The sequence below is a fragment of the Peromyscus leucopus genome, chromosome 23 (assembly GCF_004664715.2).
Source record: "Peromyscus leucopus breed LL Stock chromosome 23, UCI_PerLeu_2.1, whole genome shotgun sequence".
Taxonomy (NCBI): domain Eukaryota; kingdom Metazoa; phylum Chordata; class Mammalia; order Rodentia; family Cricetidae; genus Peromyscus; species Peromyscus leucopus.
Window position 1 is genome coordinate 14,482,948 of NC_051082.1, and position 25,167 is coordinate 14,508,114.

Consider the following 25,167-nt stretch of genomic DNA (forward strand, 5'->3'; position numbering starts at 1 on the left):
GGGAGGCAGAGGCAGGCGGATCTCTGTGAGTTTGAGGCCAGCCTGGGCTACCAAGTGAGTTCCAGGAAAGGCGCAAAGCTACACAGAGAAACCCTGTCTCAATCCCCCCCACCTCCCCCCCAAAAAAGAGCTAGTTAGTAATAATCCTGAGCTATTGGCCAAACATTTCAAATTAATATAAGTCTCTGTGTGGTCATTTGGAAGCCGCTCCTGGGACAGGAAAACTCCACCTACAGCATACAGAAAGAAAGAAAGAAAGAAAGGTGAAACGCCCCAAGGCAAAATGTGGATGAAGAGATACAGGTTAAATTAAATTATAAGAGCTAGTGTGCCAAGCCTAAGCTAAGGCGAAGCACTCATAACTAATAAACGTCCCGTTTATTTTTTTGGGAGCTGGTTGGGAACCCAAAGAAAAATTACAACTACAGGCCATTGGACTCAGTAGTTATTAAAAAATTTAAAAAAAAAAAATGAGGGCTTGAAGGTGTGAAGAGGAAGTGTTGTGGGAGGTGGGACCCAGGTGAAATGGAAAGGGGTGTTGACGGTGGATGTGACCGAGGCACATTACTGTATACATGTATGAATTTGTAGAATATTCTAAGAAACTTGAACAAGGTTCCAAGATCGTCTTCATCTATGTAAGTTTGAGGTTAGCCTGAGATACAGGTGGCCTTGTCTGAAAAACCCAAAATGCTTAAAAAGCCTTTTTTTAAATGCTCTAGGGCTTCGTAGATGTGAAGAACTGAATTGGACAGCAGGGCCGAATCCTCTCACATTCATACAGCTGATGCCTAGGAAAGGCTGAGTGAATGAAAAATAAAAGTGTGAACCGGACACGGTGGCTCCTAGCACTCAGGAGGCAGAGGCAGGGGGATCTCTGAGTTCGAGGCCAGCCTGGTCTACAGAGTGAGTTCCAGGACAGCCAGGACTACACAGAGAGACCATGTCTCGAAAAAAACGAAAGAAAGGAAGAGAAAAGGAGGAAAAGAAAAGAAAGAAAAGGAAGGAAGGAGGAAGGGAGGGAGGGAGGAAAGAAGGAAGGAGGGAGGGAGGGAGGAAGAGAGAGAGACAGAGGCAGAAAAAGAGAGAACAAGAGACGCCGAGTCATCGGGAAACCACGTGGTCTACCTAGCTGGGGCTTCCGGTGACCTAAGCCTACTTTTCAAGCCCCACCCGGTGCTTTCCCCCGGTGCGCCCGCGTCGGCTGGGTATTTTGGCCCTCGGAGGGACCCGTAGCCGCCGCCTCTGCCGGCGTCCGTAACCGGGAAACCCGGCGTCCGGCGCTGCAGGTTGTGGTCCGCGATGTCTGCCGAGGACGCCCGGCACAGGGCAGAGTCCTCCGAGGCCCGTGCGGCCGCGGTCAGCGGCATCCAGGAGCTGATGCGACGCAAGGAGGAGATCGAGGCGCAGATTAAAGCTAATTACGACGTCCTGGAGAGCGTGAGTGTGGCCAGGGCTCCGGACGGAGCGGACCGGGAGGCCTGCGGATGCGAGGCCCAGGGGCTCCTGCCAAGCACTAAGCGCTTTCCATTCGTTACAACCCCTTGACGTGGGGTTTATCTTCTGAAGCATTAACTTTGTGGGTTTTTTGTTTTTTTTTTAAATGCAGCCCAAGCTGGCCTCGAACTCGTGATCTTGCTTCAGCTTTCCAAGTGCAGGAGTGAGAGGCCTGAAGCATTAGCATCTGCGTTGGTCACAGAGCTAGACTATTTGCTGAGGCATAGTGGTCATCACCACGGTCGCCCTCTGTAGGTAACGTTACCGGGCTTGGCGTCCCTTGCCACCCCGCTCGTCATTAGGACTTAATAAACGTCATCGGTGAGAATTAAAATGCAGGTTGTAGCCAGGAGAGGCATCCTCACTTGTAATCCCGGCACTTGGAAGGTGGAGGCAGGAAGATCTGGAGTTCAGGATTATTCTTGGCTACATAGTTAGCTCGAGGCCAGCCTGGGCTATGTTGGACTCTGTCTAAAAATAAAATAAAATGCAGATTCTCATTGGGGTGGGGAACAGTCACTGCATTTCAAGAAAACTCCCAGCTGCACTGCTAAAGACTGTTTTAAGTGACAGGTAAAGGACATTATCCTTACTGTAAAAGGGGGAAACTGAGGCCCAGAGTGGAGCAAATGCTTGCCAAATTAAGAAGTGGCATTGGGGGGTTGGGGATTTAGCTCAGTGGTAGAGCACTTGCCTAGCAAGCACAAGGCCTTGGGTTTGGTCCTCGGCTCTGGGAAAAAAAAAAATGAGTGATGTAAATAAAAATGAGTGATCTGGCTGGAGTAGCCTAAAACTTGAATGCTTTCTTAAACATTAAAATAAAAAAATAAAAAAAAAAGTGGCATTGGTGGGTCAGGTTCTGTGATCTGTCTGCCTCCAAAGCAGACTTTTTTTTTTTTTTTTTGTTAAAACCGCCAAGTCTGTTGTTGGTTATTTTTACTCTTTTCGGGGCCCCTGACACCCAGCTCCTAAATAAATCACACACGGAGGCTTATTCTTAATTACAAATGCCCAGCCTTAGCTTGGCTTGTTTCTTGACAATTTTTCTTAAATTATCCCATCTACCCTTTGCCTCTGGGCTTTTCCCATTCTCTTACTTCTGTAAATCTTACTCTTACTCTGTGGCTTGCTATGTAGCTGGCCCCTGGTGCCCTCCTCCTTCTCTTGCTCTCTCTTCCTCCTCCCAGATTTCTCTTATTTATTCTCTGCCTGCCAGACCCACCTATCCTTTCTCCTGCCTTGCTATTGGGTGTTCAGCTCTTTATTAGACCATCAGGTGATTTAGACAGGCACAGTAACACAGCTTCACAGAGTTAAACAAATGCAACATAAAAGAACGCAACACGCCGGGCGGTGGTGGCGCACGCCTTTAATCCCAGCACTCGGGAGGCAGAGCCAGGCAGATCTCTATGAGTTTGAGGGCCAGCCTGGGCTACCAAGTGAGTTCCAAGAAAGGCACAAAGCTACACAGAGAAACCCTGTCTTGAAGAAAAAAAAAACCACAACACATCATTGCATCATTAAACAAATATTCCACATGCATAAAGAAATGTAAACACATCTTAAACTAGTATTCCACGACAGTGCCACATACCAGGTACCATTTTACCAGGTGCTGACCAGATAGATGCCTAAGGTGCTGGCTTGTATGTGTGCTGTCTCAGGAAACTATCACAGCTGTACTGTCAAGCTGGTGTGCGCCCCTGAAGCTGAAAGAGGCCAAGTCAGGGGCTGGAGAGATAGCTCAGTGGTTAAGAGCACTGGCTGTACAATCAGGAGTCCTGGAGTTCGGATCCAGCACCTACTGTATAACAATCCACACGAACCACAAACACTTGTAACTCCATACCCTTGTGGAGACACATTAAACAGACACATTAACAGACACAAATCTCTTTTTAAAAACGTGTGTGTGTTATTTTTGAAACAAGTAGAGAATAATAAAGGAAGACATCAGGTGTCAACCTCTGATCTCCATATATCCATATGTAATGCACATTCATGCATGCACCTCCTAAGTGCTGAGATTACAGGTATGTACCATGACATCCAAATCTATGTGGTGTGGTGTTGGGGATCAAACCCAAGGCTTTGTGCATGCCAGGGAGGCACTCTACCAATTGGGCTATATCCTAGTCCTTCAAGTACTATGTGTGTGTGCATGTAAGTGGGTGGGTGTGGTGATTTATTTGTGCTGAAATGTGGTGATATTTTATTTGTATGTTAATAAATAAAGTTTGCCTGGAGATCCAAAAACAAAACAAACAAACAAACAAAAAAAAAACGAGAGAGAGAGAGAGAGAGAGAGAGAGAGAGTATGTGTGTGTGTGTGTGTGTGTGTGTGTGTGTATGAATGAATGAAAGGAGAAGTCACTTGTTTAAAGTCACAAGTGGGGTTCAGACATCAGGGTTGGTCAAGTCGAAGTAAACATCTTGTGTATTATTATTTTTTTGTTATTGGCCTCCTATTTATCATTTAGCCAGGTGTGGTGATGTATACTGGCAATCTCAGCACTTAGGAGGCAGAGGCAGGGAGATTACCCCATGTTCAGGACCAGTCCAATCTACACAGATGCCTCTTCCGACTGTTGTGGGCACTTCATGCACATGGTTTGCATATATACATGGAGGCAAAACACTCATACACAAAATAAGTCTTAAAACTAAACATGCTGAACAGTCATAGCTGTTAGGGAATGGTAATTAAAATCATAGTGAGATACTACTTTATACTCACTAGGAAGGATATGATGAAAATGTAGGTAATATCTTAGAGAGAATACGGGGAAATTGGAAACTTCATACAACTGTAAGATGGTATAACTGATGTCCAAAACTGTTTAGCAGTTTCTCAAAAAAAAATTAAACAGTTACATAACCCAGAAAATGCATTCCTCCCATGTGATAATTATGATAGTTGCAAATACATATTCATCCCAAAATTTGTACACATTGTTTACAATATCCAAGAAGTAGAAACGACACAGATATTCTTCAGGTAACAGATAGAATATAATCTAACCATACGGTGGGATATTATTTGAAATAATAAAAGGAATAGTGAATTTTATTGGATAATAAAAGGAATAGTGAATTAATCATACTATAATTAGTAGTAGTTCATGCTATAATGTAAATAAGCCTTGAAAACATTGTGATAAGGAAGTTACAACATACCATGTATTATATGTGTTCTCTGTCTCTCTCTTATCTTGCTACATACTTCTGGTTAGCTCCTTGTACTTACTATATAGCCTGGGCTAGCCTTGAACTCTTGGCAATCCTCCTGTGTCAGCCTCCAGAGTGCTGGGATTATAGATGAACACCACTACACCTAGCTTGTTTTTTTTGACACACGTCTGTATAAAAATTTAATCTGGCCTTGAACTTCACTTTGTCCTCAAATTTGTGATTTTCCTGTCTTGGCCTGCCAAATGTTAGCATTGTAAGTGTGTGTCAGTGTACCTGGTGTTTCATGGTTTCATGTATATGAAATGTCCTGTTCTAATATGAGTCCCTAAAGTCTCCCCTGAAGACCTGAATCCTAGAAGTTTCAGGGTGATGGTCTTGGGCCATGGTGGAATCTTTAAGAGATGGAACTTGAGGGCTGGAGAGATGGCTCAGCCGTTAAAGGCTAAGCTCACAACCAAAAATATAAGAGATGGAGCTTGTAGGTCATTGGAGGTGTGCCCTTGCTGGGGTAGTTCCTATAGGTCATTGGAGGTATATGCCCTGCTGGGGTAGTTCCTATAGGTCATTGGAGGTGTGCCTTGCTGGGTAGTTCCTATAGGTCATTGAGTGTCTTCTGGTAGTTCTATGGCATTGGAGGTGTGCCCTTGCTGGGTAGTTCTATAGGTCATTGGAGGTGTGCCCTTGCTGGGGTAGTTCCTATAGGTCATTGGAGGTGTGCCCTTGCTGGGGTAGTTACTATAGGTCATTGGAGGTGTGCCCTTGCTGGGGTAGTTACTATAGGTCATTGGAGGTATATGCCCTTGCTGGGGTAGTTCCTATAGGTCATTGGAGGTGTGCCTTGCTGGGGTAGTTCCTATAGGTCATTGGAGGTGTGCCTTGCTGGGGTAGTTCCTATAGGTCATTGGAGGTGTGCCCTTGCTGGGGTAGTTCCTATAGGTCATTGGAGGTGTGCCCTTGCTGGGGTAGTTCCTATAGGTCATTGGAGGTGTGCCCTTGCTGGGGTAGTTCCTATAGGTCATTGGAGGTATATGCCCTTGCTGGGGTAGTTCCTATAGGTCATTGGAGGTGTGCCCTTGCTGGGGTAGTTCCTATAGGTCATTGGAGGTGTGTCCTTGCTGGGGTAGTTCCTATAGGTCATTGGAGGTATATGCCCTTGCTGGGGTAGTTCCTATAGGTCATTGGAGGTGTGCCTTGCTGGGGTAGTTCCTATAGGTCATTGGAGGTGTGCCCTTGCTGGGGTAGTTCCTATAGGTTATTGGAGGTGTGCCCTTGCTGGGGTAGTTCCTATAGGTCATTGGAGGTGTGCCCTTGCTGGGGTAGTTACTATAGATCACTGGAGATGTGCCTTTGCTGGGGTAGTTCCTATAGGTCATTGGAGGTATATGCCCTTGCTGAGGTAGTTCCTATAGGTCATTGGAGGTATATGCCCTTGCTGGGGTAGTTACTATAGATCACTGGAGGTGTGCCTTTGCTGGGGTAGTTCCTATAGGTCATTGGAGGTATATGCCCTTGCTGGGGTAGTTCCTATAAGTCATTGGAGGTATATGCCCTTGCTGGGGTAGTTCCTATAGGTCATTGGAGGTATATGCCCTTGCTGGGGTAGTTACTATAGGTCATTGGAGGTATATGCCCTTGCTGGGGTAGTTCCTATAGGTAACTGGAGGTGTGCAGAGGTAGTGGAGCCACAGGCCTTTTCTTTTTTTTTCTTGCTCCCAGGATCACGATGGAAGTGGCTTCCTCCACCATGTGCTTCCATGTGGATGTTCTGTCTCTCCACAAAGCTAAAGACAAAGTCTCCAAAAGTACATACATACCTGCACACATACATACATACATACATACATACATACATACATACATACAAACAAACATACAACCAATCTGTCTGTCCAGTTCTGTACTGAAACTTCAAAACCGTGAACCCAAATAAACCTTTTCTCTCTGTGTTGATCTTGACACTCAGACATTTCCTTAGAGTTTCGGAGCGCCTCCAGGATAGCAGATGTACAGTTGTTTAGTGACTGCCAAAGGTTTGGGGAGTGGAAGGATGCGAGTGTTTGCTCATGGGTCCAGGGTAGGTTGGTCAGGCTCTCTCTGCATGCTCCCTCCTGTGTCTAAGAAAAAACGTCTTTCTTTTTTGAGACAAGGTCTTGGGATGCACTCAGGCTGGTTTTGATTTCCATATGCTCCTGCCTCAACCTCCTGAATGCTGGGATTGTAGAGATATGCTCCTGCCTCAACCTCCTGAATGTTGGGATTGTAGAGATATGCTCCTGCCTCAACCTCCTGAATGCTGGGATTGTAGAGTGGGCTTTCAAAGGTTTTTTTTTTTTTTTTTTTTTTTTTTGGGGGGGGGGGTGTTGATGCAAATGTACTAAAACTGATTGTGGTGGTGGGTGATTAACTCTTGAACATATTACAAACCACTGAATCGTGTGCTTTGAGTGGCTCAGTTATCTGTGAATTCTGCTGCATTTCCACTGTTTTAAATGGAGGGTCCCAGATTAGCCTGGAACCCAAGCTTGTTGTCATGACTAGCCCCAAATGGGAGTATTCTTCTTGACTACCGGAGAACTGACACGGTCCTCCTGTCTCAGCTTACCTTGAGATCCCTGGCTCGATCCCCTCCTTCCTCACAAAGTCACAGTTAGAGGTTCCGGGGAGTAGGGAGTGGACATATCTGGGGGCCACTCTTCAGCCCACCATGTGCCTGGCTCTACGAAGCATCCATTCAAGTCTATGTAGTCGTCTTCAGCAGGTGCGTGTTGTATTCCCATTGTGCAGCCAAGGACACTGAGGTTTGGAATGTGGCTTGTGTATGGCAGAATTGGGATTGAGATCAAAGTCTAAGCCACTGGGCAGCTCCTGCCCACCCCAATGCCAAACATTCCATTGCTTTCATCCATTGTCCCCTGATTTATGTAGGGAAGCTTCAGAAAAAACTTCAGGTGTAGTGGTTTAGGCCTGTAATCCCAGTACTTGGTAGGCTGGAAGCAGGAGGATTGCCGTGAGTATGAAGTCAAACTGAGCTGCAGTGTGAGAGTCTGCTTCAAATAAACACTTGCTAAAACAGACCTTAGAGCAGAGGTACGTTCCGTTGACTCTGGAGGCTGAGGCACGAGACTTAGTTAATTCCAGGGAATTGAGAACAGCCTGGGTAAACATAGGCTAAAGATAAAGTGTTAAAATGAATGTATTGTTTTGAACAGGGACTATATTCCCAATGTTCAGATTCAGAACCTGCTAATGGACATCAAATGCAAAAGCTCTCCCTTTTCCCTAATTCCCAGCCACTTAGTCTCTTTCCCTGGAGGCAGCCAGTACCATCCAGTGAGTGATGAAAAGATGAAAAGAATCTCGGTAGGCCTCTTACATCTTTTTTTTTTTTTTTTGAAGAGTCAAAACCTGGCCACAGCTGGCTGTCTTTGGAGTTGACTCCCTCCAGCTTCAAGGCTTCAGCCAGGTGTCAGCTGGGAAGGAGGTATTGGAGGGGTCAGGTCAGGGATGGGACTGAGGGGGAGCCTCTGAAGGCTCTTTGAGTGATGTGTTGTTACTGTAATTAATTGGTTTTGGAGACAAGATCTCATGTATCTCAGGCTGATATTGAACTTACTGTGTAACCAAGGATGACCTCGAACTTCTGATCCTCCTGCCTCCACATCATTCACCACCACACCTGACTAATGCCGTGCTGGGCATGGAGTCCAAGGTTTAATGCATGCTAGGCAAGCACTATAGCAACTGAGCTGCATCCTATCTCCCTAGTATTAAAGTTTTTTAATGCTACAGAGAATCAAATTCAGGGTCTTGCATATACTAATCAAGTGCTCTACCTCTGAGCTACAGTCCGGCCCTGGCACCTTTGGCTTTGTGTGCACTAATCTCATGCATTGCTTGCATTATCTTTTTAAAGACTTCATTTTATTAATGTGTGTACAGTGTGGGGAGGGGGTGTGTTGGTGCCCAGAGTGTGTATGGAGGTCGGAGGACAACTTTGTGGAATTTGTGTTCCTCTTCAACCTTTATGTGGATCCCAGGAATTGAACTCAGGTCTTTATTCACTGACCCATCTTCCTGGCCTCATCATTTTCATTAGTACCCGCTGGGGAGGGTGGCTGTAAGGACACAATTAAAGAGCCTGGTGTGTGCTAAAGAGGTCGCTGTGTGACCCTCACTATCACTTTTGCCGTGAGTTAGAAGGACAAGGGGCTAGGGAATTGCGTCATGATGTCCTTATCCGTGAGATCTTTTTAACCACGTGTCTTTCTTCCAGCAAAAAGGAATCGGGATGAATGAACCTCTGGTGGACTGCGAGGGCTATCCCCGGGCAGATGTGGACCTGTACCAGGTCCGAACAGCAAGGCACAACATCATCTGTGAGTGACCCTCGCTGGGGCTGGGGCTAGCCTGCGGTAGGGGTGCCAAAGACACAGGGGATGATTAATTCATGTTGAGCATTACAAAGCTTTTCTGCTTTGACAGAATATTTGTCACACCTGTGGGACTGACAGCCAAGGGACTAGAGGAGACTAAAGAATTCCACGGTGAGGGGTTTCTTTGTCTATTTGAAGTACTTTGCTTCACAGTCGGGTGTGGTGGCGCACGCCTTTAATCCCAGCACTCGGGAGGCAGAAGCAGGTGGATGGATCTCTGTGAGTTCCAGGACAGCCACCTGTAGAGAGACCCTGTCTTGAAAAACAAACAAACCAAAAAACCCAAACAAACTCAAAAATACAAAAACAAACAAAACACTTGGTTTCCAGCTGTAATGATCAGGCGTTTGAACCAGTCTGGGCTGTATAATGAAGTAAAAAGCAAGGAACGAAAACTTGACTTCATTGTGGGAACTTTCCTGGATTAACAGTAGAAGCCTGTGCCAGTATCGCTTACCAGCTTACCCATCAAATCCATGAAGTAGATTCGGGTCTCAGGGTAGTGACCTGACTGCCTCCTTTCAAACAGGAGAGCCCTGGACTGGCGCTCAGCAGGGACCCTTGAAGTGTGCGGTACAAGGGTCAGCAGAAACCAGGCTCTGCCTCTGTCTTCAGGGCCCACCCACCGGCTGGGTTCCCGTCAGGAGGCCGGTGACAGGAGAAAAGGCTTGGCACCCTACCCTCGGCTCGCCGTGCCAGGGGACATTGTCCCCTCACGGCCCCTCTGCCTGCCGGGAAAGCTGGGCAGGCCTGTCTGCTGCAGGCCTGTCACTATCCTAAGAGAGTCTTCTGGGTGTTCATTTGTTTCAGTGAAGGAGCTAGCAGAGCCTGGAGAAGATAGTAGGTTTGTGCTTCTGCCTCACAAGGCGTGTTATCTCTGACTGTTCTGAGGTGAGAAGTCCAGATGGTCTCACTGACAAAATCAAGGTGTCGGCAGGGCTGGCTCCCCCTAGGCTTGGGGGGAGGGTGTATTCTTTGTCTTTCCTGAGGCCACCTGTGTCTCCTGGCTCCTGGCCATCCTCTGTCTTTAGAAGTAGTGATCACATCTTTCTAGACTTTGATTCTGTTATCGCCTCTTTTTCCCTGGTCCTCCCGCCTCCCTCTTTAACTTGTTAAGACCCTTTGATGGTATCAGGCCCTCCCAGAAAATCCAGGCTCGTCCCTCCTCTCAAGATCCTTAATTACACCTGGCCTGCACAGTCCGCTTTGTTTCATGAGGTCACGTGAGCACCAGCTTCGGGGTGAGGATGTGAGCATCTTTTACTTGGCGCTGGTAGATACCCAGCCCTCCATCCCAGTTACACTGGGCGATTAATCACCCACCATTTGCACTTAATGATTTCCATTGAATGCGCCCCAACTCTGGCTTCCTCTGCCGAGTGTTTTGGTAATGAGGCCTGCTTCTCAAAAATAGGATGCAGAGTAAGATGTAAGGTCCCTTAAAGCCACAGTGCGATGGCAGAACATCCTCTTTACCCTGCATGTCCTGGTTTTAAGAAGTTCCAGCTTCGCATGAAAACAGCTGAGGAGATGCTGAGAACAGGAAAACCATGCCAAGACAGGCAGGTGTGAGGCCGAGTCTAGCCTTTACTCTAAACCCCTAGGCCCCCAGGGATGTGGCCCACTCACTTCCACAGTATTAGCGGGACCGTGGGGAAGTCTGAGGAATGCTGCTTTTTATTCAAATGATTAACATCGTGTTTCAACACCATTCTTTTCCCATTAACTTGAAAAGCATCAGTGTGTGTGTGTGTGTGTGTGTGTGTGTGTGTGTGCGCGCGCGCGCGCGCGCGCGCACGAGCTGGGGATGGGACCTAGAGCCTCATGCTTGAGTACTTAATGTATCACTGAGCTACACGCCAGTTCCAGCATAGGTTTTCAAGCGTAGCCTATTTCTGGACTTTTTACACTGTTCTACTCTCTGTGTTAATTTTATATCGTCTGAGTGACTTCATTATATGTTAAGAATGTGGTTGAACAATTTTTTCACTAGGTGTTTATTCTTAAACAGGGACTTTTCTTAAGGAACGGTCCTGGGCTTACATTGAAATTGGGAAATAATGCAGAGAGGTCTCTTCTGCTTTGTCCCCGGTGTCCTCTAGGAAGCAGCAAGTGTTAACAGAGTACATTTATGACAGCTAAATTTGGTTTTGGAATAATTGCTGCAGCAGCATTTACCCAGGCGATGCAAATCTTTTGAATCCCGCCGATGTGGAATTGAAATGTGTTAGGAGCCAAGTCATCCCTCCCCTCCCCATGGCTGTGTGGTGAATGTGGACTCTGCAGACATTTCTGGAGGTTCTGGGGCTCCACGTGGGCTTTGCCAGTCGGGTAGCTTTTCTAGTCATAGTGACCGCATATGACATTGACTCTGCTTTAAACCTTCCTGATCTGGTGTCTAGTTTTTGTTTTTTCTCACCTCTGACCTCTGCCTCTGTGGGCTGAGTACCCGAGTCCTATAACTCCCGAAGGCCTCATCTTTGCTCCATAGTGACAGGAATGTCAAACCCCGTGAGAAGACCCAACAGCCCCAGTCAGAAGCTCTGGCACAGTTGGAGAGTCTGTGGCCCATGGGTGCCAGGTGTGGGTTGGCAAGTGACAGAACCAGGCTGTCTTTGAGACTACGGATGAGTAACGTGGATTGAAATAAGGAGAGGAATCCAGAGAAGTAGGGGAAATCATTTTTTAGGTTTAAAAAGGATATTAAATGCCAGCTTCATGCAGGACTGACCTCCAGACAGGACCTGATGGCCTGGCATGGTGGTTCATTATTTAATTTTAATTTTTTTTTTTTTTTTTTTTTTTTTTTTTTTTTTTTTTTTTTTTTTTTTTTTTTTTTTTTTTTTTGGTTTTTCGAGACAGGGTTTCTCTGTGTAGCTTTGCGCCTTTCCTGGAACTCACTTGGTAGCCCAGGCTGGCCTCGAACTCACAGAGATCCACCTGGCTCTGCCTCCCGAGTGCTGGGATTAAAGGCGTGCGCCACCACCGCCCGGCTTTAATTTTAATTTTTGTGCAAAGGTGTTTTACCTGCATATGGTGTGTATTCCAGATGCCTGCAAAGGCCAGAAGAGGCCGTTAGATCCCCTGGGACTAGAGTTACAGAAAGTTGTGGCATCTATGTGGGTGCTGGGATTGGACCCGGGTCCTTTGGAAGAGCAGCCAGTGCTCTTAGCTGCTGGTCCATCTCTCCAGCCCCTCGTTCGACATTATGAATTCGCTTTTAGCACTGAAAAATTAGAGGCCACCTCCACTCCAAGCCCTCAGTTTTCAGCCTTTCTAGAAAAATCAAAGGTTTGGCAGCACTGAATTTGTCTCTCGAGCAGGAGCCCAGTAGTAGTTGCCAAGGAGTAGTAGTTGCCTGCCCCCCACTGGGCATCCCCACACATGAATTACAAGGGTCTTGTGGCTTTTTTTTTTTTTTTGGTACAAGAATTTAAGAGAAGGGGCTGAAGGGATGGCTCAGTGGTTAAGAGTACTGGGTGCTCTTGCAGAGGTCCAGTGTTCAATCCCCAGCACCCACATGGTGGCTCACAACCATCTGTAACTGTGGTCGCATGGGATGCGATGCCCTCTTCTGATGTGCAAATGTACGTACAGACAAAACACCCATAGACATGAATACATCTTAAAAAAAGAATTTAAGAGCAAAGAGTTGTTTTGTTTGTTTATTTGAGACAGGCTTGTATGTACCCGAGGCTAGCCTTAACCTCAATATTTAGCTGAGCACGGCCTTGAACTTGTGATCCTTCGGCTTCCACCTCCTGAGTTCCTGAGTGCTGGGATCACAGGCATGCACCACCACGCCTGGGTTATGCAGTGCTGGGCCTCGATCCCCAGAGTCTCATGGGTGCTCACAAACACTCTACCAACAGAGCTACACCCCCAGCCCCCGTGAAATCCTTCCAGCGGCCATTCTGCCTCACTGTTTTTTTGTTTGTTTGGTTTTCCTGGAGACGGGGTGGCACGCACCCTACACTGGCCTCCTGATCCGCCTGCCTCTGTCCCCAGGTGTTGGGGTTGCAGATGCTGCATCCTGCCCGGCCACCTCACTCCTATATGACGTCCGCAATCGTCCCTGTCTGTACATGAGGTCATGGCATGGTTGCGGCTGCACGTACCTGATTTCTAGGTCTCAGCAGGGGCTGTGCTGCTTTTGAGGGACCTTCTTGATGTCCTCCCCTGTTGTATAGCCAGCTTCCTCACTAGACAGCCCGCTCGTGAGGCCGGCCCTGTGTCTGTTCGTGGGTTTGTCTGCCCCACGGGCTCTGGCTTTGTGTCTAGTGTCTCATAAGCACCCGTTAAACTCATCTGTTGTCACTCTTTTGGTTGCTGCGACAAAATGGCTGGTAAAAACTTAAGAAGGAAGGGTTTGTTCTGATCCCAGGCGGAGGCTGTAGTCCACCCTGGTGGAGAAGGCACCCGGGGACGGTGTGCCTGCATCAGGAGGCCGAGCGTTGGATGCTGGTCCTCTGTCCGAGCCCCTGTCTCATGGGACGTGCTGGCCACATTCAGGGTGGACTGTCCTCCTTCCTCAGTTAAACTTCTCTGGACATGCCCCTAGAGACGCCTCCAGAGGCTTATCTTGGGCGATTCTCAGTCTCGTGAAGTTGACAAGGTAGAGTAAATCCAGGTGTCTCGTCTCATCCGTCCCAAGTCCTGAGTCCCTGGCCTCTGACCTGCCGTTCTCTCCCCAGGTCTACAGAACGATCACAAGGCAGTGATGAAGCAGGTGGAGGAGGCCCTGCACCAGCTACATGCCCGGGACAAGGAGAAGCAGGCCCGGGACGTGGCTGAAGCCCTAGAAGAGGCCAGGAGCCGCAGTCTGGGCTCCAACAGCCCCGCCCTCCCCCAGGCCTTCGCCAAAGTGAACAGTATCAGCCCCGGTTCCCCGGCCAGTATTGCGGTAATCCTGCCTGCTCCCCTAAACCCACTCCTGGGAGTGCTGTGAGTTAGGGAGCCCTGGGCTGTGGATCCTTGCCGGAAGCCAAACCCATTCTCTCCTTCTCTGGCTCTGAATCCCTTTATCCCTTTAACCCGTGCTGGCCAGAGCTGGGCGTACATAGGGTCAGTCCACTGGACTCGGGGAGAGACCTGCTGTGGGCAGTGGGGATACAGTGCAGAGGGTGATACACGTCTCAAAAAAGGAGGCGCTCTTCGCAGAACCATTTTCCCTGGGACTGAAGAGAAAAAGGGTGAGAAGAGCTTGAGATGCACGCATTCTGTCGTTCTGGATAGATTCTGAGCAGACATCTCAGCAGCGTTACCGAGACGGACTTCATGCTCACCACAGGATGCAGAGTAGTCAGAGCTGTGCGTCCAGCACTGCAGCCAGCTTCCGAATATCTTCACAGATCCTAAAAAGAAGCCCTGTGGTCCAGACAAACCACTCGGGACTTGGCAACCACCGGTCTTTGTCTGCACAGATCTGCCTGTTCTGTACATTTCATGGGAAGGCAGCCATGTGATAGACGATCTTCGTGTTTGCTTTCTTTCACTCAGTCCTGTTTTCAGGGTTCATTCAGGGATTAGTCACGCATGTGGGCTTCATGACATTTTATGGCCAGATAATATCCCATTGTACGGTAATGTGTTTTGTGTGTCAGTTAGGGTATGTTTGGATCACTTCTGTGTTGGGGCTATTATAGCTCTTCTCCCTATTTGAGCCTTGAGGAAAAGCTACACAAACTTGAAGCAACCTGAGCCAGGACACATAGCTCCTGGGAAGCAGAACTGGATTCCAAATCCAGATCCTACAAGTCATCTTATGGCCATTAAACCCTCAAGACTGGGGGCTGGAGGGACGGTTCAGTGGTTACGAGCACAGGCTGTTCTTCCAGAGGACCCGGGTTCGATTGCCAGCACCCACATGGAGGTTTACAACCATCTGTCACTCTAGCTCCAGGGGACCCAATGCCCTCTTCTGGCCTCCATGGGCACCTGGCCCACAAGTGGCGCACAGACACACAAGCAGGCAAAACACCCATACTCATTAAATAATAATAATAATAATAATAATAATAATAATAATAATATAATAGAACTTAAAAAGTCACAAGACTGCTGGGTATGGTGGCATGTGTAATCCCAGCTACTCAGGTGGCCGAGGCAGGACCGTCACAAGTTTGGGCAACTTAGCAAAATCCTATTTGAAATTCCAAGTGAAGAAAGACCGAGGATGTAGCTCTTGGGTCGAGCTCTTGCCAAGGTTGGATTCCTAGTGCTGTAAACAATTTAAAAAGCAAGAAGTCGGGAGACTGCAGACTGCAGTCAGCTCTCGTCTGGTCACAGCTGGGTCTGCAGCATCGGGCACTAACGCAGCCAGCCGGTGGCGGGAGACTGCAGACTGCAGTCAGCTCTCATCTGGTCACAGCTGGGTCTGCAGCATTGGGCACTAACGCAGCCAGCCGTGGCGGGTGTTTGTGAAAGGATGACTAAGTGGACGTCTGTAATCTTGGGATCTGAAGTAAAAGGGCCATGCTGGTTCTGGCTGGCCTTGTGCCGGTGACTGCTGTTGAGGGATTTCTAGGGCAAATGTTTGTCTTGTCCAAAAAAGTGGGCCTACATTCACCTGCTTCTTGGCCTTGAACCTGGCTCAGAAACTCCAGAAGGCAGCTTAAGCCTTTTCTCTGTCCTCAAAGCCTCTGCTGGGCACACCTGGACACCATTTGCTAGGTCTGCCCCAGAGGGAACCTCCAGGATGAGGTGGCCCACTGACCTTTCCTGTATGAGGGGCCTAAACCTTTGACCTTCTTGCTCTGAGTTGGCCATTCTTCTCTTGTAGAAACTGAGCTCTTGACCTTGCCACTGAGTTGGGTTGTGAGCAGTAAAAATGACCAGGAACGCATTCCACCTCTTCGACGGTTTCTGATTTTCTCCTGTCTTTAGGGCCTGCAAGTGGATGACGAAATTGTGGAGTTCGGCTCTGTGAACACCCAAAACTTCCAGTCGCTGCAGAACGTCGGCAGCGTGGTGCAGCACAGTGAGGGGGTGAGTGGGGGTGCCCTGGCATCTGGGTGCCTCACAAACCGCAGAGGCATGTGGCTCACAGTTAGGGGGGGTGGGATGGAAATCCAAGAGGAGGGACCCGCAGACTGAGGGGTTCTGGTGGGGGTGTTTCCTAGTCCGTAGATGGCACAGCTTGCTCAGGTGATGGACGACCACTAATTCCATCACCGGGGTGACACCCTCTAAGTGACACCCCTCTAAAGTCCAGTCTCCTACGCCATCACACCGGGTGTGTGTGTGTGTGTGTGTGTGTGTGTGTGTGTGTGTGTGTGTTAGGCTTCCGGCATAAGAACTTTCTGGAGGGAAGCAAACATTCACCCCATAGCACTGGGCATCTGTGTGGGATATTTTGGTCCAGAAGATGTTGGTGGGTTCTTCGCTGCGGACAGAGTATTTGTGTTGCGTCCCCTGCCTGGGATGCTTCTCCTTCCATTTCCCACACTGTCTTTACACAGCGGAGGCCTTGGTGTGCCTTTCCCGGTCACCTGGTCTAAATCCCTGCTCCTGTGTCCAGTACCTGTTTGCAGTCACCCTTTCGGGAGGTCTCTTCACTCTGCCACAGACTCCGTTCCCCTGCAGCTGCTCATGGGCTCGCTTGTCCACATTTCCTTCTCCAGACTGTGATGTTTCCAGCTTCTCACCAGCATGACCGTGTGTGCGTGTGCGTGTGTGTGCGCGTGTGTGCATGCTTTTCTAGGTGGGAACCGTGAAGAAGGGTCACAGGCTCTAAGAGGGCCACCAAAGGCTGTTTTTATGTGAGACGGTCTCGGTGTATCCCAGGCTGGCCTGGAGCTCACTGTGTAGCCTGGGATGATCTTGAACCTTCTGACTGTATCCCCTCCACTGCCTCCACCTCCCAGCACGGGAATTCCAGCTGTGCTCCACTGTGCCTGGTTTTATGGCGTCCTGAGCCAGCTCTCCAGCCCTGGACATATGTTCTTACTTCCCTGGCACATGGGCTTCTTCTGGAATTTACTTTGTAATTAGTGTGGCACATCCCCAGTGCACCTTCCCCCAAGTGCACAGCTGCTGACCCAGTATCGTTCACTGTTATCACTTCACACTGTCACCCCGTTCTGTCAGATAGCTTTGTCTGTGTCTAGTGTTCTATTTGTTCTGAGCCTTTTTGGAATTGCTTAGAAGAATCCATCTGTCCCTTGTCAGCTTTCCTTTAACACCTTGCTATAGAGTGAGTGCGAAAACCATTTGGAAAGTTCACAGGCTACAACCACAGACTCTGCTTGTCTGTCTAGAGCAGCAGTTCTCAACGTCCTAATGCTGTGACCCTTTAATAGAGTTCCTTGTGTTGTGTGACTCCCAACCATAAAATGATTTATTTATTTATTTATTTATTTTTTTGAGACAGGGTTTCTCTGTGTAGCTTTGGAGCCTGTCCTGGAACTCACTCTGTAGTCCAGGCTGGTCTCGAACTCACAGAGATTCACCTGCCTCTGCCTCCCAAGTGCTGGAATTAAAGGCATGCGCCACCACCACCCAGCTATAAAATGATTTTTGTTGCTACTTTGTAACCGTAACTTTGCTACTGTTAAGAATTTGCTACTGTTAACTATCTGTGTTTTCCAGTGGTCTTAGGTGACCCCTGTGAAAAGGTCATTCAACCCCACCCCCCACCCCAGGGATGGAGACCCACATCTTGAGAACCGCTGGTCTAGATGGATAGAAGGTCAGCCATCCCCACCTAACCCTGCTGGTTCTGTCCCAGAGGCTTCCATGAGGGCCAGCCAGGATGTCGTCAGCACAGCCCGTAGCCACCCAGCGTCTCCAGCGAGGCTGTAAATCTACCTCCATCCCATGGTTGGCCTGAGGCTTCAGATACTGACCCTGTGGCTTCTTACCTCAGACAGAACCATGAGGAGGCCACAAGACTTTTTCTTTAACCTAATCATGAAGGACACACAGTCATGTCTCCTTACCTGTCAGGAGTGTGTTGCTAGGTCCAGCCCATAACTGGAGAAGGGAATTGAACCTCTTGAAGGGACATGTGAGAAGACATTGGAGCATGTTATTAAACTGCCCAGAAGGGTCCTCTCTGCTTGTTCCATGCCCCCTTGTCCAGGTTTTATAAATTCATTCTGTTATCATCCCTTTTTTTTTTTTTTTTGGTTTTTCAAGGCAGGGTTTCTCTGTGTAGTTTTGGTGCCTGGCCTTGAACTCACAGAGATCCGCCTGCTTCTGCCTCCAGAGTACCAGAATCAAAGGCGTGCGCCACCATGCCCAGCCACAGATGTGCTTATAAACATGTCTTGTTAGATTCTGGAAGAGGATGTACATACGTATGGAAAACAGAACCAAAGCACAAAACAAGGCCAAAGTCTCCAAGTTAATTTCCTGGCCATTTTCTAGCTTGGGACCTTCCAGGAAGCCTGTGCATCTCCTAGCAGAGAGTGTTGTTGGCTGTCTCTAGAGTGTAGTTTCCTATAGCAAGACCAACACATTGAGCATTGATCACTCTATATAGTCACATCACTACCACTACAGTAAACACGCAGAGCCATGGACCCCAAAGTGACTCAGTTTCCTTGGTAGCTAGTCCTTCACTGGATCACTGATCAGCGCTCTGTCAAAAGTTTATATTTTCCAGACTGTTACAGAAGTATAACCATAGTGCAGCTCCTCTACCCATCCACCCACAAGGTCTCACTACATATCCTTTGTTGGCCTCAAATTTGCCATGTAGATCAGGCAGCCTGCCCTTGAACTCAGAGAAATCCTCCTGCCTCTGTCTCCCAAGTGCTGGGATTGAAGGTGTGCGCCACCACCGCCCACCACTGTACCCGGCCTCAGTACTGCCTTTTGAGCGTGGCTCCGTGTCCTGTCCAGAACAGGTTGGTAGATCTTGGGTGGCATGTGCGTTCATGTGTGTCACACACTTTATCCACTTAGGAGTGAGGGGGACTTAGGGTGGTTCTGAGTTTGGGTGATGATTGACAGATTGCTTTCAATCTGCATTTTTCTAGATAAATGTAGTCTCAGCTTCTCTTTTTAAATTTACTTATTATTTTATATGTGTTTTGCCTACGTTTATATATGCATACCATAGTCATGCCTGGTACCCACTGAGGTCAGAAGAGGACATCGGATCCCCGGGTCTCGAAAATTATTAAGGTCCAGTCTTAATAATCTTCTTCCCAGGAGGCCAGAGAAACTACAAACAGCACAAATTATTTTTGGGAAACAAATCTAAGCACACTGAGCTCTTAGTCCGTCTACCTTATTCCTGTGGGATAAAATCCTGTCTACATAACTTCAGTTCTGCTCTCGTGCCTAGCTCCTGTCTTCCCTAATTTCTCTCTACATTTATCTGCCATCCCCTCTAAGTTCTAACTCAATTCTCTCATCTTAGTTCTGCCCCGTCTTGGTCTTTCTCATCTTGTTCTTCCCCGCCTGGCTCTTCCTCATCTTCCACCTCATTCTTCTAGTTCTCCAGTCAAAATCCTCCTCTGTCTTCGAGGTTTACAGTTATATACCCATGCAATAGCAGTGCTGTAACCAAAGCAAGGTCACCAGGCTTGAATTCTTACAGGGTCATAAAGGTAGACACGAGTTTTCCTCCAGCAGTGACCATCAGGCTTTCTTTTATAACCCAAAAGGGGAGTGGTAAAGGAGGAGGTCTACTGAGAGCTAAAATTGGTTAATATATCAGAAGAACAGAATTTATGTGCTCAAACTACATTCCTGAAGGTGGTTAGGTAAATGTTAGGAGTCTACAATGTTAGTATAAGTACCACTAAGGCTGTATAAGAAAGGAGGGTCCGAGCTTAATTTGTCTTAATTCAGGAGATTGTTTGGCCTTGGATGCTTGATAGGTATTTCAGATAAAATACACTGTTATGAGTTCTTGAAAGCATACATAGTATACAAGAAAGTCATTGTAGGAATCCGCTAATATATAATACTATAATATTATAATGTATTACATATATATTACATATAATAATATATATAATATAAATATAATAATAGCTAATACAAAAGCTAAAATATCACCAAGACTTCTTAAACCATGGCTTGACCTTTGGAAAAGTCCTTGACCTTTCCAAGTAGTATCTTTTATGGTAGTAGCTGGATTCCATTATATTTTCCTGTGGCTTGCAGCACCCTGGGACTGGAGTTACAAGATAGTTGTGAGCCATCATGTGGGTGCTAAGACTCGAACCCAGGTCCTCTGTAAGAGCAGCCAGTGCTCTTAACTGCTGAGCCAACCATCCTTCCAGCCCCAGGTTTCAACTTCATTGTTAGGACTATAAATTCTCCTTCTAGAAGCTTTCTTTCAAAAGAATATTTTGGAGAATCCCAACATGTCCAGTGTATAAAAGCCAAGCTGCAGGGGTAGTTTGAAGGTCGCATGCTGGGTGCCAGCTCCAACCCTCAGAGCCCTGAACCAGTCAGAGTCTCGGATCTCTTTGGCGGTGCTGTTAACATTTTGGTAGTTTCCAGTTTTATGAAGATTACACTCTTGTAGCTCAGACTGTTTCATCAGATCTCCTTCCAGAAGTACAGTGCTTGGATCAAAAGCATATATTTTCAAAGGAAAAGAAACCTTGATTGAAAAAACTTCCTTCTTGGACTAGGGGTGTGTGGCTCAGTGGTAGATCACTTTTCAGGTTCCAGGTCCAGGATTTGATCTTCAACACTGTTTTTGGTTTGGTTTGGTATTTTTGAGGGGGTGTTGTTGTTTTGAAACAGGGTTTCCCTGTGTAGCCCTGACTGTCCTGGAGCTCACTCTGTAGAGCAGGCTGGCCTCAAATTCATAGAGATCTACCTGCCTCTGCCTTATGAGTGCTGGGATTAAAGGCGTGCACCACCAACACCACAACCGTTTGTTTTTTAAGTATAAATATATATATATACGTGCATCATTTTATTATAGCATATTTAGTTCAGCCATAGGAATGTCGTAAGTTCTTCGTTACAACGTGGATATTGAAAACATGGTTCAAAGTGAAAGAGACCTAGCACAAGGCCATATGATTCCACTCAGTGAAACTGTCTAAAAAGCAGTCAGCGAGACACAAAGACCGGGAGGAGATTGGTGGTTGCCGGGGCTGGAGGGACGAGGAGGGGGCTGACTGCTGACGGTCTTTGGGGTGATTCAGACGGTCTACAGTTAGTGTTGCTGGCTCATAGCTCTCTGAGTACAGGAAACCCACCGAGCCATGTACCTTATTATATGCAAACTGTGTCTCAGTAATAAATAGAATGCCTGTTTATCTTAGGAACAAAATCCCATAGTGCAGAAATGTTTACAAATCAAAGCCCTGTGTCTCTCCCTCCTTCAGTCCCTTCCCTGTGTGTGCTCACTTCTCGACTGTGGGCTGGGGTCCAGACACAATGAGAGCTCATTGGGGGGGGGGGGGGCAACGTTAATTCAGTAATCCCAGGCATGCAATTTCACACCCTGACAAGTGTTACAAAAGGAAGCGCAGGAGGGCCGGAGGAAAGCAGTGGGCTCCTGATTTCGTCTGGGGTTGAAGGAGAAGGTTCCTCAGGACGGGAGCCTTGGTGTGCATAGAAGTTGATCAAGTGGCGTGGCCACCAGAGGAGAGCCTTCAGGCCATGGAGGCAGGAGAAGCAAGGCGGCCAGAGGATGGTGGGTGGAGCTCAGAACCAGGAGACTAGAGAAGGGCAGGAGGTGGAGCTGGGAGGTGACCGGTGTCAGGCCACTCAAGGCCAGCCTTGGAGTGCCTCACAGGGACAGTCGCCTCTTCTGCTGAGCAGAGGGAGCTGCTGTGCCTCCCACGCTTGGCAGAGCATGTCTTAGAGATGTCCCGGGTACTAGTTAGCAGGCTTGGGGGTCGGTTTCCAGCATCTGGGGCGGTGTCCGAATAGGGTCCTGAATGGGAACCAGGTGGTTGAATATGTGAACCTGTCGGGGACATTCTTACTCAAATCGCTGCTCCCTACCACTGTATTTTGTCTCCCACCATCCTGAAGTTGTACACAACTCCTTAATACCCGCTTCGGGAGTCTGTCCAGCGAGGAGCCCAGCACCCTATCATTTCACGGTCAGGAAGTGGCTCTCAGCGTTCTCCTTGAGTCCATTTTGAGTGCTAAGGAAACTGAGGCCAGAGTGACCCCCTTTGCCTTTCAGAAGCCCCTGAATGTGACGGTGATCCGCAGAGGAGAGAAGCAGCAGCTCAGACTGACTCCGATGCGCTGGGCAGGAAAAGGCCTGCTGGGGTAACGTCTCTGCTCTGTTCTGGGCCAGCACAGTCCCTACCGATGGAGTGTTCGCAGATGCGGCTGCAGGCAGAGGCAGCGAGTCCTCGGGTCATCTGAGTCTCGGCTGCCTTCCTTACCTGAGCGTCGCCTTTAAGAGAAGGGAAGAGGGCTGGTGAGGCGGCTCAGCGGGGAACGGGCTTCCTGCAAACCCAGTGGCCTGAGTTTGGTCCCCAGCATCCACAGGGTGGAAGAGAGAACTGATTCCTGCAAGTTGTTCACGGCACACACACTCACAAGCTCTCTTCTGTACACAATGAATAAACGGAAAAATACAGTTTGGGGCTGGAGAGATGGCTCAGCGGTTAAGAGCACTGGCTGCTCTTCCAGAGGACCCGGGTTCAATTCCCAGCACCCGCGTGGCAGCTCACAACTGTCTGTAACTCCAGTTCCAGGGGACCTGGTACTCTCACCCAGATATACGTGCAGGCAAAAATACAAGTGCACATAAAATAAATAAATCATAAAAAAAAGGTGAATACAGTTTTTAAAAAAGAGGAAAGTTGACGCAAAGCCCTGTTCACTGCCGGTTTCCCAGGATGGAGCCGACAAGCTTGAACCCTGTCTCTGTTTCCTTTTACAGCTGCAACATCATTCCTCTCCAGAGATGACTGTCCCCAGGGACCTGCAAGAAAGCTGCCTTCAGCCGGGCCCTCCCCTCGGGCCTGGTAGGGATTTCCTCGTTCTCTGCGGTCTCTGAGGTGTAAGGATCTGGAAGAGAGCGGCGAAGCCTGAACAGACGTGGAGGAAGTGCTCTGGCCGCCTGGTGTACTCTCTGCATTGAGGCATTATTAAAAATGTGATTTGTGCCTAGCCAAGTCTTGTGCAAATTAGGCCGTAGCCCTATCTGGGAATTCTCTACATTGAGTTGGAATGATTCTAGCAGGTAATGATCTGACTTCATGTTCTTTTATTTTTTTTGAGACAGAGTCTCCTGTGTAACTCTGGCTCTCCTGTGTAGACCAATCTGGCCTTGAGCTGGCAGAGATCCTCCTGCCTCTGCCTCCTGAGTGTTGGGATTAGAGGCTAGCACCACCATGCCTGGCTAGACCCTGAGGGGTATTTATTATACATATATGATTTTTCCTGAAGGTTTTGAGACTTTCATACATGCATACAGTATATTTCTCTCTCCTCCTTTGTCCCTTCAGTTCCTCCCAGATCTCCCCTCATATCCACTTCCCAGCCTCATGTCCCTTTTTAAAAATAAATAACGTACTGAGTACAATTCATGCTGCCCATATACTGACGGGTGTGGGGTCTTCCACTGGATGAGTGTGGTCCACCTACCAGGGTCCTCACCTCGAACAGCCACAGGGACTTGAGTGCCCCAGGGTCTCCTGTAGCCCAGCCCAGCCTCAGATTTGAACATGGGGTCCTTCAGCCTCCAACTTCCAAATGCAGTATCACCTGCCTAGGCATTTCCTCTTGGAGGGGGTGGGGTTTGGAGACAGGGTCTCTTTGTGAGTTCAGACTGACCTTAAATTTGGGATCTTCCTGCCTCATCTCCTAAGGGCTGGCATTATGGTGTATGCCACCAAACCTGGCTCTTTGTATGGGTTTTCTCTTTTCAAAAAAACCTGGTTTTGTGGTGGTAATTGTGACCATTGTGCCATCCCACCTGAATTTCCTGCGATCTTCAAACCAAGCTCAGAAGGAATTGGAAAGAAAGTTGGGGGACTTGAGGGATGGCTCAGAGTTTAAGAGCACTGACTGCACTTCCAGAGGACCTGGGTTCAGTTCCCAGCACCCACATGGTGGCTCACATCCATCTATAAATGGGATCTGGTGCCCTCTTTTGGCCTGCAGGCAGAACACTATATACATAATAAATAAATCTTTAAGAAAAAGAAAGTTGGGCAAAGCAAACCGGTTCCTGGGCTGAAGTCAAGTTGATTCTCGTGCTGGAAACTGAAGTCTGGAGCTTATACTCTGGGCAAGGGTTCACCGTGGGAACACTGATGTCAGCAGCTGGTCAGTCTCTGCTTGAAGCAGTACTGCCCTGGTTAGAGAAAGCACTGGAGTTCTGTGCATCCTCCGAAGTTGGCTCTGTGTATCCACCATAGTTCCATGAAGAGATTAGCAAAGTTCAGGAGGCCTCACAGGTTAACCCGCTGGAGAACAAGCTCCCTGTAATAACAGCCTGCAGATAGCTCCTGATTGGACTTTTATAATTGAGTCCTGGCCACACCCTGGGATCAGCAGCTTGGGAAGTTAGGTGTGCTAGAGGTTGCGAAGGTGAACATGTTTGTGGACGTCACTTCCTTTTATTTTCTGTCTTTTGAGATGGTAAAATTGGTGTGGGTGACTCTTAGTGACTGTTTTTCTTCCTTTCTCCATGTGCCCCAGTTACTTCCCCCAGTTGCTACCAGTTTCTGTTTTGGATGTCTGGCACGTTCAGAGAGGAAGCTGGTACCCTTGGACTGGATTGCTCAGGGTGGAGGCAAACAGCTTTCTCTGACAGCCGTCAGTATTGGCCTGTGCCTCCTGCCTTGAGTCCTGACACTCAATTTGAAAGCCTCCCCAAACTGCTCCAGCCAGCCAGCCTCATGTATTCCTCTCCTGCAGCCAGACGTGCTGTGTTTACCAGTGTTTGGTGTTGGAATTGTAGGGTACAATTCCAAGTATTTTCCAGCCTCGTGATATGTCCCACACTATAATAAACACAGCTTGTACCATTCAGTTCCATCCTTTTTGAGATCTGCATATGATCACCAGGCTGGGGCATGGGCACTTGCTGGGAGAATCGTTCGTATTCTAAAGTGGCGGCAGCAGGGTGCTCTGAACCAGGCCCGTTGGC

The 25,167-nt window shown here is 48.1% G+C and overlaps 1 protein-coding gene across 2 annotated transcripts; it reads left to right on the plus strand.

Annotated features, from left to right (window-relative positions):
• The first annotated feature begins 1,182 nt into the window (after nucleotides 1-1,182).
• Psmd9 (proteasome 26S subunit, non-ATPase 9) lies at nucleotides 1,183-23,182 on the plus strand. Of its 2 annotated transcripts, XM_028885852.2 has the most exons (6): nucleotides 1,186-1,440; nucleotides 8,963-9,065; nucleotides 13,817-14,025; nucleotides 16,008-16,109; nucleotides 22,240-22,328; nucleotides 22,951-23,182. In XM_028885852.2, exons 1-6 carry the CDS (start codon nucleotides 1,303-1,305, stop codon nucleotides 22,976-22,978), a joined length of 669 nt encoding a protein of 222 aa, XP_028741685.1. In that variant the 5' UTR covers nucleotides 1,186-1,302; the 3' UTR covers nucleotides 22,979-23,182. The 2 variants fall into 2 exon arrangements, with proteins under 2 accessions (XP_037054604.1, XP_028741685.1); XM_037198709.1 differs by lacking the exon at nucleotides 22,240-22,328 and having other exon boundaries at nucleotides 1,183-1,440.
• The last annotated feature ends 1,985 nt before the right edge of the window (nucleotides 23,183-25,167 follow it).